This window comes from Sabethes cyaneus, chromosome 1, assembly GCF_943734655.1.
Source record: "Sabethes cyaneus chromosome 1, idSabCyanKW18_F2, whole genome shotgun sequence".
NCBI classification, from domain to species: Eukaryota; Metazoa; Arthropoda; class Insecta; order Diptera; family Culicidae; genus Sabethes; species Sabethes cyaneus.
The window spans coordinates 117,335,752-117,350,405 of NC_071353.1; the positions used below are offsets into that span (position 1 = coordinate 117,335,752).

The following is a 14,654-nucleotide window of genomic DNA, read 5'->3' on the forward strand; positions in this document are numbered from 1 at the left end:
CAAAATCTCTATAGTTTCTCAACTAATTTGACATAAGCTTTATCCTAGTGGGGATCTTTTGCTTGAATGTCTATTCTCTGTGTCTAAACATTGCTTCCTTGCCGACCTGGGCGTTCATATCCCCGATGACGATCTTGATGTCCCGTGGTGAGCAGCTCTCGTACGTTGCCTAGAGGTGCGTATAGAGCGCTTCCTTCTCGTCGTCGGGTCTACCTTCGTGTGGACAATACATGTTTATGATCCTCCATTTTGCCCATCACTACGAAGCCCGTTCCCAGCTCGTTGGTCGCTCCGACGCTCTGGTAAAATTGTACGTTGCCGCCACGGACCCTGCATACCTTTTCGCCTTTGCGACAGTCCTGCAGTGCCACGATGCTAAAATATCGGGGTTCTAACTGATCGAGTAGCACTCTGTCGCCACCGAACGAAATTTAGCGATCTGCAGTTCCAGTTGCAGTTGCAGTACCAAGATTCCATTGCATGTCCTTATTTCGTCGCCTTTGTCTATGCCGAATGTTCTGAGTACAATTTTCTTGACTCTTAGTTTTTTAGATTTAGACACTACTAGACGGTACTAAGGCCTACGCTACCAAGTCTCGTGATGGGGTTGCCATCTTAAAGTGTCGAGACAACACTGTGCCTCCTTCCCTGTTGGTATACGACCTCTGTTTCTACCGGGGTTGGTTACCGGATCTCCGCTGAGGTAGCTCGTATTTCGGCTGGTATCACGTGGACGTAGGGATAGGAGGCTAAGCACAAGTATGGGATCTGTTTTGCGCTTTATCCAACCATTTACCATCTTTTACCATTTACCTTATGCGTTCATAAGATTATAAAAACCTATTATACCAAGCTAACAAAACTACTAACCCATTTGAAACCTGACGAACGCACTATGCGCTAGCTAGTTCGCTGTTAGCTGATTAGTAGTGCCCACCTCTGTAATCTTGCATCAATTTCGAATACATCAATTATTGCACACGAATATCAATAATAATTTATATGCATTATTTATTAACCAAGCTTTGCAATGAATGCACTCTCATCATTTCTTTATGTATGTATTGGTTTATTAAGCAACTACTTTACTACTTTTGTTTTTTTATTCTTACACATCTTTAGTAGTTGGTACGTCTTTCTATTTTCAGGGAGCAGAATAAGATATTGTATCCTTGGCCTATTGCAGCCTGACCTTGGTTATTACCACAAATTTTGCCCGGAATTGTTTGGAATTGATCATTGGCGGAATTTGCGCTCATTTCTAGGGTCAGCAGCAGTCGAACCGATCGCCCTTTTTGTAGATGGAACAAACCATTCCTTCCATCCAGTCCTCTGGTAGCTTCTACTTCTCAAAAATCTTGGAATTTATCCAATCTATAGCCATTGCCAGCGTTTCTCCATGTTTATACGACACTACCGGTAGGTGGTCCTCATGTTCATGAGCATTATTCATTGGGGTGAAAACGACCCAAGTTTTGAGCTGGCTCTCATTCATCCATTTTCAATCCGAATTTTGTTTTACTTGCCTCGTTTAAAATATATGACCCAAAACTGGCGTCTAAAGTAAGTTGGGGAATATTTTGTTGATGTTGACTAATGGCGACTTCAGCGTCGATCCCGGAACAAATGATGAAATGAGACTGATGTACAATAGGAACATTTTGGAGTCGTATAATATACGGTTCCCGACGAGGGGCAAGACACTGTCGAAAATATATTACTTTTCCCTACGGAAATATTTTTCCAACCTTAATACCTTTCCCACCCATAATATAACCGAAAACCCTATAAAGTTACATTTATTTATACATTTATAGGGTTTTAATAGAGCCTAATATATTAATATTATGATAATATTATGAAGTGTCTTGCCCCTCGGTTCCCGAGTTTGGGATGATTTTAGGCTACATAAGTTATTTAATTTATTAATTTATTAATGAATCGTAAAACAACTGCTTGTTTCCAGGCATGATGGGGGGAGGGAGTTTAATCATTTCTTACGTAAGATTTTCATGCACGAAAAAATAATGAAATCACATCACATTTTTTAATAGCAACTCATACTCATACTTGTTGCAAAAATTATTAAATTGATAAGTTAAGTTGTGAAGTGACGAAATCCTCCATGCTGCAAGGAAATGCCTATAGCAACCTGCTGAGTATTTTAGCCTGGCCCTCTCAGGGAAAAGGCAGTCAGCCTACATGTTGCAGAGCCAGCTGATATCTTCGGTTTACGCTATCATTCCAACATATTTTGTTGCAATTGCTTATCCCATTCCCGCACGGCAGCCGCAAAATCACGTCACGAGAAACATTTTTGTTTACAAGTAGTTACAAGTAGTAGTAGTAGTTTACAAGTTCAACTAATGTATAGCATCTGACTACCAGTGCTACCAGTATAGTAAACAAAGACGTAGTCCTACGTCAAAAAGTATTGCCTCCTAAACCCCCCACAGGACAAATTTGTTTCCATTTGCTTGATTAGTCCTCAAGTTAAGAGCACAGACAAACAGACATAACACTCGTTTTCCATTCTTCGTACCGATTAAACCGTTATTTCAAATTTAGGTTAATTGGGAATGTCTCCGTTTTGGTCAAATTGGTGCTTTTTGACGAAAGAAGTGGAATTCCCCATAAAAAATACTTGCTACTTCGATGGATACCCATGTTGCTATTTGATATTTGGGAATGTCGATCATAGATGGTGCTAGTGTTCAGGCTATATGTTAGGTACGATAATTATTGTTGATTTTTCTTATAAGAGTTATGTCTGTGTTAAGAGGAAATTTGTATTTTATTAGTATGGGAGCCCCCTCTTAAAAAGATGAGGGGTCTCAATTCACCATAGAAAAATTTCTTGCCTCCAAAACCCCGCACATGTCATAGTTGGATCCATTTGCTTGATAAGTTCCCTAGTTATGCAAAAATTTGTGTTTCATTTGTATGAGAGCACCCCGGATTAGGAGAGATACGGTTCTCTAATTATCATAAGAACCTTTCTTGGCCCCAAGAACCCCTAAATGCAAATTTTCACGCCGAACGGCTTAGTAGTTTCCGAGTATATAAGGAACATACGAACAGACAGACAGATAGACAGAAATCCCGGTTCGGTTTCATTCAGTAGTTTAGTAGTTATTATTGTCAATTGCAAGGAAAATTGTACCATCTAAAGTGCGATATCGCTCATAAAAGTGCTATTTTAGCTTAAATCGTTTCGGTGTCTTCGGCGCACTTTTTCGTTATCTTCCAAGCAATAAGTGCGCCTAAGAGACTGAAACGATTTAAGCTAAAATAGCACTTTTATGAGCGATTGCGCACTGATTAATTGGACAATTTTCCTTGCAATTGACAATATCATTTGAAAGATTCATTAAAACGTTACACTTCTATTTTCGTTTTCACAAATTGCTACCCAGTATATGTAAACAAAGACGTAGTCCTACGTCAAAAATGTCACCCGAAACAGTTACCGGATGTTCCGAAACCGACGCTGAAGTGGCCATTAGTCAACAAAATATTCCTCAACTTACTTTAGGTGCCAGTTTTGGGTCATATCTTTGAAACGAGATAAAGAAAACGAAATTCGGATTGAAAACGGTAGAATGAGGGCAAACTCAAAACTTAAGTTCAAATAATGTGAAACTTTTTCCGATGTTCGTAATGCATTACATTAATTTACAAATTAATTACAAATAAATATTCATAATAATACATCATACTAAATTAGATATTTTAATTGAAATAACATATTCGAAATGAGTATTTTCTAACCATTTCCTTCAATAAAATGAGTAGTTTCCACCCATTATTCTAGTTAATTAAACTGAGTAGAAACTACTCTGTTTTGACAAAATGCCCGGTTACTCAAAAATGAGTAGTTTCCACCCATTTATCCAAGTAAATAAAACTGAGCAAAAACTACTCATTTTGGAGAAAATGTATGCCTACTCATTTTTGAGTGACAGCACCTTTACTCATTTTTGCGTACCCACGGTTTTTCCGAAACTGAGTAGTTTTTTACTCAATTTTGAGTAGCCGAGGTTGAGCGTGTAGAGCGGGCCCAAGCTGACAGCTTCATAGATGGGCTCAAGCTGACAACCGAGTCGGATGTATAAATTGTTAAATTTTGTTAGTTTTAGTTCGATTTTAGTCAAGGTTTTAGCATCACATAGCCAATTTCAGGCAGACAATTAATGCGAAATACGTGAAACTGTGAAAATGGTTAGATAAATTCGTTTTGTGAAATCGCTTTGCGTTTGCCGCCTTTTTCATGTGAGCAACGAAAATGTGACGTCATATCAGCCCCCTGGCTGAGATGTTGGCAACAAAAACATGGCACCCATCGCAAGCCCCTGCACATTCCAGTCCAGGGTCCAGCTGTAAATGTCAAATTGTCAACAAAGTCAGCTTCGCCCTTTAGCTTCATTCTGCGGTCCAAGAGCAGCATTGTGCAAAATAGTTTATTATATTCATTTTTTTCCTTGTGCATTCGTGGATTTGAAGTGAAGAATTTCCGTCAACATTGCCAATCCATGCGCGCTCGATGACGATGACGATGGTGTTATTTATTGGACTGTCTTGAAGCGACGTCAGACAAGCGCGACCTCGAAACTACTTCGTCAATCAGTCATCAGTGGTTAAAGTGCCAGAGGAAAGCTAGTCAGTGGTAGTGATTTATTCCAACAGAGCGTGAAAAATGTCTTTGTAACCGCAGGAGTTGCAGCAGTAGACACAAGTGTGATTCATTTTTGACTTTCTCCCCATTCCATTGGCCTACTCATCGAAGGGATTAGGAGCGATGGATAAAATGGAAGAGATTAAGTACAAGGTGCTTGATCTAATCAATAAAAAAGTAAGTTTGTTTTGTATTTTTCTGCGAGGGAATGAAAATAAAAATAATCGATTTGTTTATCCACAACGTAGAAAGACGTGAAAATTCCCAAGATGGGCTTCACCGATTATTATTCGCAACAGCAGCATCATCAGACACCACAACAAAAACATTCCTCTCTGTCAGGCAGAACAGCTGGTTCGTCCGGACGCAATTCGACGGCGTCTGCTTCCCAGCTAGAACTATACTGTCCGTTTGATGATGATGCGGATGATCGATCGAGCCGCGATGTTACCGATAAAAACAAACTGTCGGACCAGGAAGTTCTCGAGTCTACTGAGGCGATTTACTTCGATGGCGGCAGTAATACTGGCCTTCACGAGCTAAAGGTGAAAGTTTGCTGTTTTGCAACCTTTCTAAGGCAGTGCTTATGCTAATTCTTGTTTCTTTTAGAAATTATCTGAAGCGGATCAGTTGCTTAACTGTTCAAGCATTGAAGGAACAATGGGTGTATTGAAACAACAGCACAAGGTTATCTCGAAAAAGGTTTTGCAGTTGATCCTGGAACAACGACCGGCTTGTAATGCTGAATTCCAAAGAATACAAGAAACGGAAACTATGTTGCGTGATACGATTGATGTGTGCCGTACTACGAGGACATATTTGAACGGTTCAAGGAAGCTATTGACGGCAACTAACCTGGAGATATTGGCGGCCTACAAAAAACGCCAAACTCTTCAAAATCTCCTCAAAACTTTGAATGCTCTAAAAAGTATGCGTTCGATTGACCAGCGATTACAAAAGCGACTTTCCGATGCGGACTACGGAGGAGCGATCGCAATATTGCTGGAGAACAAAAATCTATCGGAGCGATTCCAGCAATATAAATGTGTTGAGTCGCTTGCGGCAAAGTTGCATGATACGCTTATGACCAGTGAAATTCAGTTGGAAGGTGTGCTGAGCGAAATTCCTACTGCATTCGATGCCAAACGTTACGCCAAGCTACAGGAAGCGTACAAATTACTGGAAAAGCAACTGTTGGCGATGGATCAGCTGCACATGAATTTTATCTCATCGATTCACACGGCTGCCTTTACCGTGCTTAAGCAGCACATGGAGGCGAGTCTGGAGCAGACGAAACTAACATTCGAACAAATGTGTGAGACCGTGCCAAGCGAAAAGTACATCCACTGCCTGACGGATTTATGTCGGGCATTTTGGAAGATTCTAGTTTCCTACTATCAGGTTCGAAGCTGGCATCAGAATCAAAAACTTTGCGAAAAAGCGCAACAGCCGGTGAATCCAGATGGAAACTTTCACGAAGAGTATATTCAGCAAAAGCTGGAGAGCGGACAATTTCGGTTATGGAATGATATCCAAGCTAAGATTTGCATGTTTATTGGTACAGCCAAGCTGAGCACGCTGAAGTACGAGTATTTTATTCAAATTTTGGCAATTGTTCAAAGGCTTAAAAAGGTTGGCATTGAGTTTTGTGACGATCCGTCTGCTAAACTGATGGAGCATATGCAGCGACAGAGTGTGGATTTTTTTCGTCGTTATCATACCACTTGTTTGGAGGAGATAGGCCTGTTTCTTGATCACGAAGTGTGGGTCCCTATTAACAGCTTCACAGACGTTAGTCAGCTACAGGAATACAAAAATTTTAAACACGCATTGCACAAAGGACAAAATGGTCACCCAACTTATCGCAGTGGTGGCAGATTGTCGAGTCAAGATAATAAACCTATTGATTCGCTCGCACTTACCAACGTCCAACCGGCCATAACTAGTACTTCTTCGTTGCACTCGCAGGACGAGAGTTCTCTGTATGGATCATGTGGGTACTTTTTGCGTTTCACCGAAATGAGTTCCCCGTTTGATGGTGGATTCGATTGTACAATGCTGGAAGAGGACATTCTCGCTGGGATTGCCGATGAATCGTCCTATTACTACTCGGAGGATAGCAGCGATAACAACGAGACAGAATTCGATGGCAGTCCGGAAGCCAAGAAAGTCGCCAAATCATCGCCCACGAGTTCGCCCAGCAATAGTTTAACCGTCACTAACTCCTCTCTGACCGTGCTCCGTTGTATTGGTCGCTATTTATATTTCTGCAAACTGCTGCATGCGATCGCTCCCCACATTGTTCTTTCCATGACCGAACTGATCGACTTCTACGTATACGCGGTACATGAGATTTTTTCCCGTGATCTACCCGTCCCGAGGGATAACCTGTATTCTTCAATGCTAAAATGTATTCTGTCCCGCATTCAATTAACAATCGTTCCCAAGCTTCGCAAGTGGCCCCCATCAGACGAAATGATTGCTGCAGATTTATCCGATCCGGACGCTATGTTCGGGCTACAGAAACGAATAGTCGCTGCTGAGAGCTGTCTCGGTCTGGTCGGACAGTTCCGGCTACTGGAGGAGTACTTGGGTGGATTGTTGCAGGTTACCGATCCGGCGGCATATGGACAATTGCGGCAGTATTTAACGGAAATGGTGCAAGCGGTGCCCGACATTAGGAAGCCGATTTTCATGTGCGTTACGGCACGTGTCGTCGATTTGCAGCTGGTTTTGCAGGCGATGAGTAAAGTCAAGTGGGACATTAATCACGTAAATGTGCAGCACAGTTCGTATGTCGATACGATGAACAGGGTAGGCCGTCCAGGCATATTATGATAGGACAAAACATTAAATTCAAGTGATTGTTTCGGTTTTAGGGAGTACAACACTTTGCTATGCGTATGGAGGACCTGTCTGCTCAGCAGATGAGCCTTCCGAAGGAGGCACTGTGGGATTGCTTTGCGCATGTACTTACGCATCTGCTTGTGGAAGGGTGAGTATTTTATAGTAAAAAATTTATAGAAATATTCCACCACATTTAGCTAACATTCATTGCTCAAAAGATAGGCGCGTTCGTCCTCCAGGAAGGGTGACTCAAATAGCGCCTGTATTGCAAAAAAATGTTAAAGAATGAGAGAACGGTTTCTCGCGCTGTTATATTTTCTACAACGCCTGTGCAATGTTGACTTTATCTCGGTATATCTCAGGATTCAGGCTGTCAGCTTATCTTGGCGCACATGTATATTGCATATAATTTCACTTGCAGAACGGTGGACCATTTTCCCAGTGAAATAGCTTCCTTTATTGCGCGACCGTAGACTCCGGAACCTGTGCACAGGGATGGTTCGATCACTTTGACTCAATTTTGATTCATTTGATATTACCGCCTTAACGGGGCTAAATTTGACAAAGTTATATATGGGACATTTGTAGAATAGCTTATTATCTATAATTTTGCTGCATCAAGTTTTACTGTATCTTTTGTAATTACAGCACTACAATGCTAGTATCTTATTAGTGACTAAATGAACGTTCATTTAGTCACTGATGAGTTACTAACGTTGTAGCACCGTAACTACAAAAGATACAGCAAAACTTTGTTCAGAAAAATTGTAGACCAGAACTAGTTCTACAAATGTTCTGTATATGACATTGTCATATTTGGCTCGGCTGAGACGGTACTGTTAAATGAATCAAAATTGAGTCAAAGTGATCGAACCATCCCTGCCTGTGCAAGCCCCAATTTTTGATCCATTTGTAAAAAATCAGATGGTATCGGATGGAAGAACGGGCCCTCCATTGTTCCATATAGCGCGATCTGTTTTAATTACACTGTATGGAACATCCATGTTAGGCTGTGCCAGACTGCCATCCAGTCAGAGATTGTCGCTACTAGGGGGACTGCCTTAGTACGCAAAGGTGGCCAATTCGCTCCCCTACAGCTACCGCTACCAATAGTAGCTACTATTCCCCTACCGTCCCTTCATCAATTGTAGAACCTTCGTTCCGAAAAAGTAGTATAAAGAGCAATTGTAGCAATTTATCTACAATATTATTGAAAAAAGTATAGTTTTAGCTTTTGTATTTACGGCGCTATGGGGATGCTACCCTGTTGGCAGTAAAAAGCAATTAAATAAATTAAATTAAATGTTAAAAAGAGCACTCCTTTGCACTTGATTCAAATTATACACCACCTTATCTCACTGTTTCTTCATCACTCGCGAATATTGAAGCGTTAGAACTATAAAAAAATACGAAAAATAGTGGGAGTCTTCGAATTACTTGTGCGCATCTACAGGGTGCGTGACAAATTTTTGCAGTAAATTTCAAATAGCAATTTTTCATGTTTGCGAAGTAATATTCAGATATATCTGGCAGCACTGAATAGCTTATATTGCTGGGTGTTAGTAAACGAAGTAAACGAAGAGTGTTGAGTAAACTGAAAGATATCGAAGCAAGAAAATAATCGTCGTTTTATTGCGCGCCCGAGCAAGCGTAAAGGAGATAGTTCGGTCGGTAAAAGTGTAGGAAAGAACAGTGTACTATAAGAAGAAGGCTTGGGAAAATGATAAGTTTTCCTACACATCTGCCTGGCAGGCATACAAGTGCCGCTCCATTACCGCTGAACGGAACAGAGTCAAAAAAGTGGAACGAATGATCAATGAGGTCCATGGCTCGGGAAATCGGGTGTTCGGACTTATCAATTCGGCGAGTAATGGCCAAAAACCTTGGTTATAAGCAGTGTTGGGCACCGCAAATTCGCTAATTCGCTAACCGATACAATTTGCTCGATAATCGTGGAAATTTCGCTAATCACTAATCGCAAACTGCAAATTAACAGTTACTGTTTATTTCTGAACATATCGCAATAACTTGCATTGTAATCTATCGGTGTACAAATTATTTGTAATTTACATTTATTACATGGCTTTTCTTAATTTACCTAAGATCAAAACCTATTATAATGGATAAAATGCTTTACAGTTTATTAATTTTAAAATAGACAGCGGCATTTTATTTGGAATCATGGCCCAGTAACATTTCGGCTAGTGTGAGTATAAATTATAAAGCATAACTAGCGTTTCTCGATTGGTCGGTTAGCGAATTAGCGGTGCCCAACACTGGTTATAAGTCGTATGCGCTACGCAGAAGACAATTTATGAATGCTACGACCAAATCACGGCGATTCGAGAAAGCTAAAAAACTTCTGAGTCAGTGGAAGCATCCTCATCATAATGATTCTGTCATCTTTTTCTCTGATGAAAAAAACTTTAATCAGAATCAAAAAGTGATTCGAAAGAATGACAGGTGACTTGCCTCGTTTCCTGCCATCAGAGTCGTTCTGGTGCTAGGGTTGAGTCTGGCGAAGGGCTTTCCCAAATTTCGTCTCCAGGCAAGTATACACATACTGACAACAATCATCTGCCTAAGCAGATTCCGTGACCCAGTACACCGCTCTCCAATCCGCCACTGTCCATCCGAGATCAGCAACCGTTCCCATGGCCTACTGAGGCTGCTCATTACCGTTTTTCTACTGGCCGATTCCTGCCGACGAGCGTTTCTGACTACCTATCTCACCGCTTGAGTAATCTTTTTTCATCTCCGGGACGCCCATCTGACTCCATTTTGGAAGCCCCTGGTTCCTCTAGTCCAGTCGTGCCGTTTCCTGCTAGTTTCCAGCTAAAAATCGTCCCAGACCCGTGGCTAGATGTGGACTAGGGGTCTTTCAACTAGCCTCCTCAGGCCAGTATATCAAAAACTTCGAGCATTCGCTGCCTGATCTTGATTTGATTCACAGCGCTGTGGACTATGTTAACGTGCCATTCGAATGTCCTTCTCCACATGCCAAATTTGGTTCCATTTGCTTGATTAGTTCTCGAGTTATGAGAAAATTTGCATTTCATTTGTATGGGAGCCCCCCCCCTCTTAGAAGGGGAAGGGGGTTCAGTACACCATAGAGAAAATTCTTACCTCCAAAAACCCTCACATGCCAAATTTGGTTCCTTTTACTTGATTAGTTCTCGAGTTATGAGGAAATTAGAGGGGAGTCATAATCCACCATAGAAAAAAAAATTGCCTCTAAAAAATTCCACATGCCAAATTTGGTTCCATTTGCTTGATAAGTTCTAGAGTTATGAGGAAATCTGTGTTTCATTTGTATGGGAGCCCCCCCCCCCTCTTAGAAGGTTAAGATGTCCCAGTACACTACAGAAAAAAATCATGCCTTCTGAAACCCCCACATGCCAAATTTGGTTCTATTTGCTTGATTAGTTTTCGAGTTTTGAAGAAATTTGTGTTACATTTGTATAGAAGGCCCCCCTCTTACGCCCTCCTTAAAATTGCTCATCTCCCCCATAAAATTGCTGGTCATTTTTATCTATCAAACGACATATAAATTGTTCAGTTTCACTCAGTAGTTCAGTAGTTATTAGCATTTGAAATTTTCATTCCAACGTTACACTTCTATTTTCGTTTTCATAAAGTGCTACCCAGTCCCAGTATAGTAAACAAAGACGTAGTCCTACGTCAAAAATCTTCAATGACACTTCCAAAATGATCGTAAATCACAGCCGGTATTGATTTTTTATGCAACATATGCCGATTGGCGACCATTTTACGAGTTTTACGCTGTATTGGGACTAACCGGAAATGTTCAGGATTAAGTTATCGCTGTGGGAAATGGCCAGTATCGAACATGTACAATGACTTATCATGTGACACCTCAAATTACGCCAGAATTTAAAAACTAGATCAATCAAAGTTAGATCACGGGTACGGGTAGATATATCTGGACAAATTTTGTGGACTTCCGAGAACTCCCAGACAAGTGGCCAGTTTCGTCCAATTTTTGTAGGAGCCTTGAAACTCTAAAAATCACTTAAAACATTCAAAATATTCGTTTTTTTATGTTTTCATTATACTTTCAATGGCAAGCTAGTTGTTTACATAAGATATGAAAAAACAGATATGTGACATTTTTAGTTTTTGAGACACTCTTTTTTTAAGAAATAAGGTTGCGAAAATGCAATGGACTCGCAAGGTGTTTTATTTTAGAGACGCATTTCTTTGTCAAAAATACCCCTTTTATTATCAAGTAAAAACAAAAACCATGCCTCTCCATTGTATTCTCGACACTTTGTAAAAACTTAGAGTTTCTTTGGTCTACACACCATGAAAACACAAAAAGCGAATGTTTTCAATGTTTTTGTGATAATAAAAAAAACTTTAAGCTTCAGTCCAATTTTTTCCCTGAAAAGCTCATTAAAATACTTTCCATTTGGTATTAACATTAAAATCGGTTCAGTGGTTCAAAAGTTATGAATTTTAAAAGTTTTGAATTTAAAGAAACAAAGGTTGATAAACTATAGTTCCTAGCGGAGTCGGGATGTGCCCGTAAGCGTTAGTCGAAAAATTGGTAATTTTTGGGACCCCTCTGAACCAGAAAAGAGCACCCTAAATCTATACCTATAAAAATGGATTTCTGTCCGTCTGTCTATCTGTCTGTGGGGGGGGGGGGGGTGAGGAGGGGGGGTTGGTCACAACACAGTGTAATTTGTGGCAATACGAAGTTTGTCGGGTCAGCTAGTGTCAAATTAAAATACGAGTATAAAATTTACTGTAAAGAAATAAGTACACAAAATTTAAATCAAATCGGAGTAATTTTGAATTTCAATATGTCTTTTTTCATAAAATTGCTGGTTGATATGATTAATTACACAAATTGATATGAAAATTACACTGAAATAAGACATAACTAATTGAAGAAAATGATCAATATTAACAATATATTTTGTTCCTTTAAATTATTTTAGAGCAATTTATTTTTTCCCAAATTTGTCTATTTTCCAAATATATCAGCCAAAAATTTTCTGATGGGTAGATAAAATTGGTAAACCACTGTATTGGTAAATCACTGTTTTAGAGTAGAGTGACAACTACTTGCTTCTGGCGCTAGTGGACAATTTAATGTATATTACTGCCAGAAGCGAAGTATAGAGCTTTCCAGTTACGTGTGTATTGGCGCTTGAAAATGAGGCAAACAACAACAGTAAACAAAAGAGATGCCTTCCTTTGTCACCAAGGTACAGAATGGATTTCGTCTTCCCCTGGCTCAAATATCAGCAAATTTACAAAATATGTGCTTGAATTTGGAACAGGATGTAAAATTTGACTGAAATATGGGAAATATGTACTCTGCAGTGTGACAAACGGAGAAACACAACTAGTAATCGCTATTTTTCGGTTTGTTTCTCCAGCATCAGCTGTTCCCCAAAATGAGGTAATCATCATGTATATACACGCGTATTTCGTGTTCGCTAGTGTGAGTGCTTGAGCTGTCAGAAAGCTCTATTGTTACTGCAAAATTGGCTATCTTCAATCTTCAATACTCAGGATTGCTAATAAATTTATCAGAAAATTTAACAAATCCGGCTTCATATGTCGGAAAACCGACCTTTTTGCCTTGGAAATGAAAAACCGGTCGGGCCGGCCAAAAAACGGCCACTTGGCAGCCCTAGCCCCGCTAGTGGGGTAAAAGTGCGATTCGGCACTTGATCAGAAAAATGAAGTTTTCGTCAACACAAACTTACATTAAACATCTATTCTCACTGCGTCGTCTTCTATAACTATTACTAACTAAGCTATTGTTTTTTCCTGTCGCAGTTTAGTCATTAGACCGTCGTATGCGTTGCATGTGTCATTAAAATTATGCGTTTTGTTTATGCGGGAAACGGAGACACTAAAAATAAATTTAAATGTTTCATTTAATACCCTGAAAATTTGATGGCCATCAGATAAACAATTTGATGGCAATCGGAAGAAACAATCGCTTAATACGCTGAAAAAACCCTCCGTACCTTACTGAATTTTTCGTTTCAAAATGTTGAACTCAAAAAAACCAGCATTTTCGGAATATATCATTGAGTTTGTTAATCATATTTTTGCTGAAAGTCATCATTTTCTAGTGGTTCTATCGGAGTTACGGTGAGTGAATTTGAGTCAAGCAAGGATAGAAATATGCTAAAAAGCGCAAAGAACAAATAAAAATGCATCCAGACGTCATATGGGGAGTTTTATCAATGTAAATACAACGGATCGTGGAACTCTGTCAAGACTAATTGAAGCCGAAGATTTAAAACCCCTTTTCAGCCGGATCAACCGGAAACATCGGGGGCACAACCGAATAGGTGAGGACCCAGAGCTTTACGCATCTTTTTTTGGGGAATGAAAAAAATGTGCTTCAAAACCATTCTGCACAATATTCAATCATGCCTAAATGTGTAATTTATACATTGTGAAAAACAAAAGACGACGAATGATTGTATGGCTGCTAAAAGCCCAATCACAACAAGTTATTACTGAATAGAAAAAATAGTAATCCTGTATTTAAGTACCTATCCGCTTGAATCCATAATTTGAGCCGTAAACTTTGTTCGCTTGCAGCTTTTCCAGCGCTAAGAAGTGCACCCCGGGTGGGCGAGCTCTGATGCAGCTGGACTACACCCATTTTATATCGATTCTGGAAATTATCTCCGCCGGTAAGTATCCGGAACACCGAGCCTACGTCGAACAGTACATCAAAGCGTACTACCAACCGAAGGACGTACTGGAGGAATGGCTGAAGGAGGGCCACTCCCGGGGCTACTCGACGAAACATCTGACCGCGTTGGTGCAGTGTGCCTGCAGCGGCGATAAAAAAGTACGCCAAAAGCTACTGGCAATGTTGGAAGCTGCCGGTAGCAGCGAATGCAATGGCGTTCCACGCGATGATCTGAACAAAGAATCTTAAGTATTATTTTGTATTATTTCTCAGTCATCTCTCTATCTGTTCTGTGTTATGACTCTAATTCTAACTTCAATTAGGTGTAATTTATTATCTCTTTAGCGGGAATCTGAAAGCAACATGAAAGACATAATCTTTAGCGTAATATTTGTTTTATTTGAAACATATTTTCTGAGTTTATTTTATTTAACAGAA

The 14,654-nt window shown here is 40.0% G+C and overlaps 1 protein-coding gene across 1 annotated transcript; it reads left to right on the plus strand.

Moving 5' to 3' along the window:
• The first annotated feature begins 4,432 nt into the window (after positions 1 to 4,432).
• LOC128737529 (syndetin) lies at positions 4,433 to 14,599 on the plus strand. The gene is made up of 5 exons (XM_053832198.1): positions 4,433 to 4,852; positions 4,924 to 5,220; positions 5,285 to 7,489; positions 7,555 to 7,670; positions 14,120 to 14,599. The coding sequence occupies exons 1-5, from the start codon at positions 4,799 to 4,801 to the stop codon at positions 14,463 to 14,465; spliced, it is 3,018 nt and encodes a 1,005-aa protein (XP_053688173.1). The 5' UTR covers positions 4,433 to 4,798; the 3' UTR covers positions 14,466 to 14,599.
• The last annotated feature ends 55 nt before the right edge of the window (positions 14,600 to 14,654 follow it).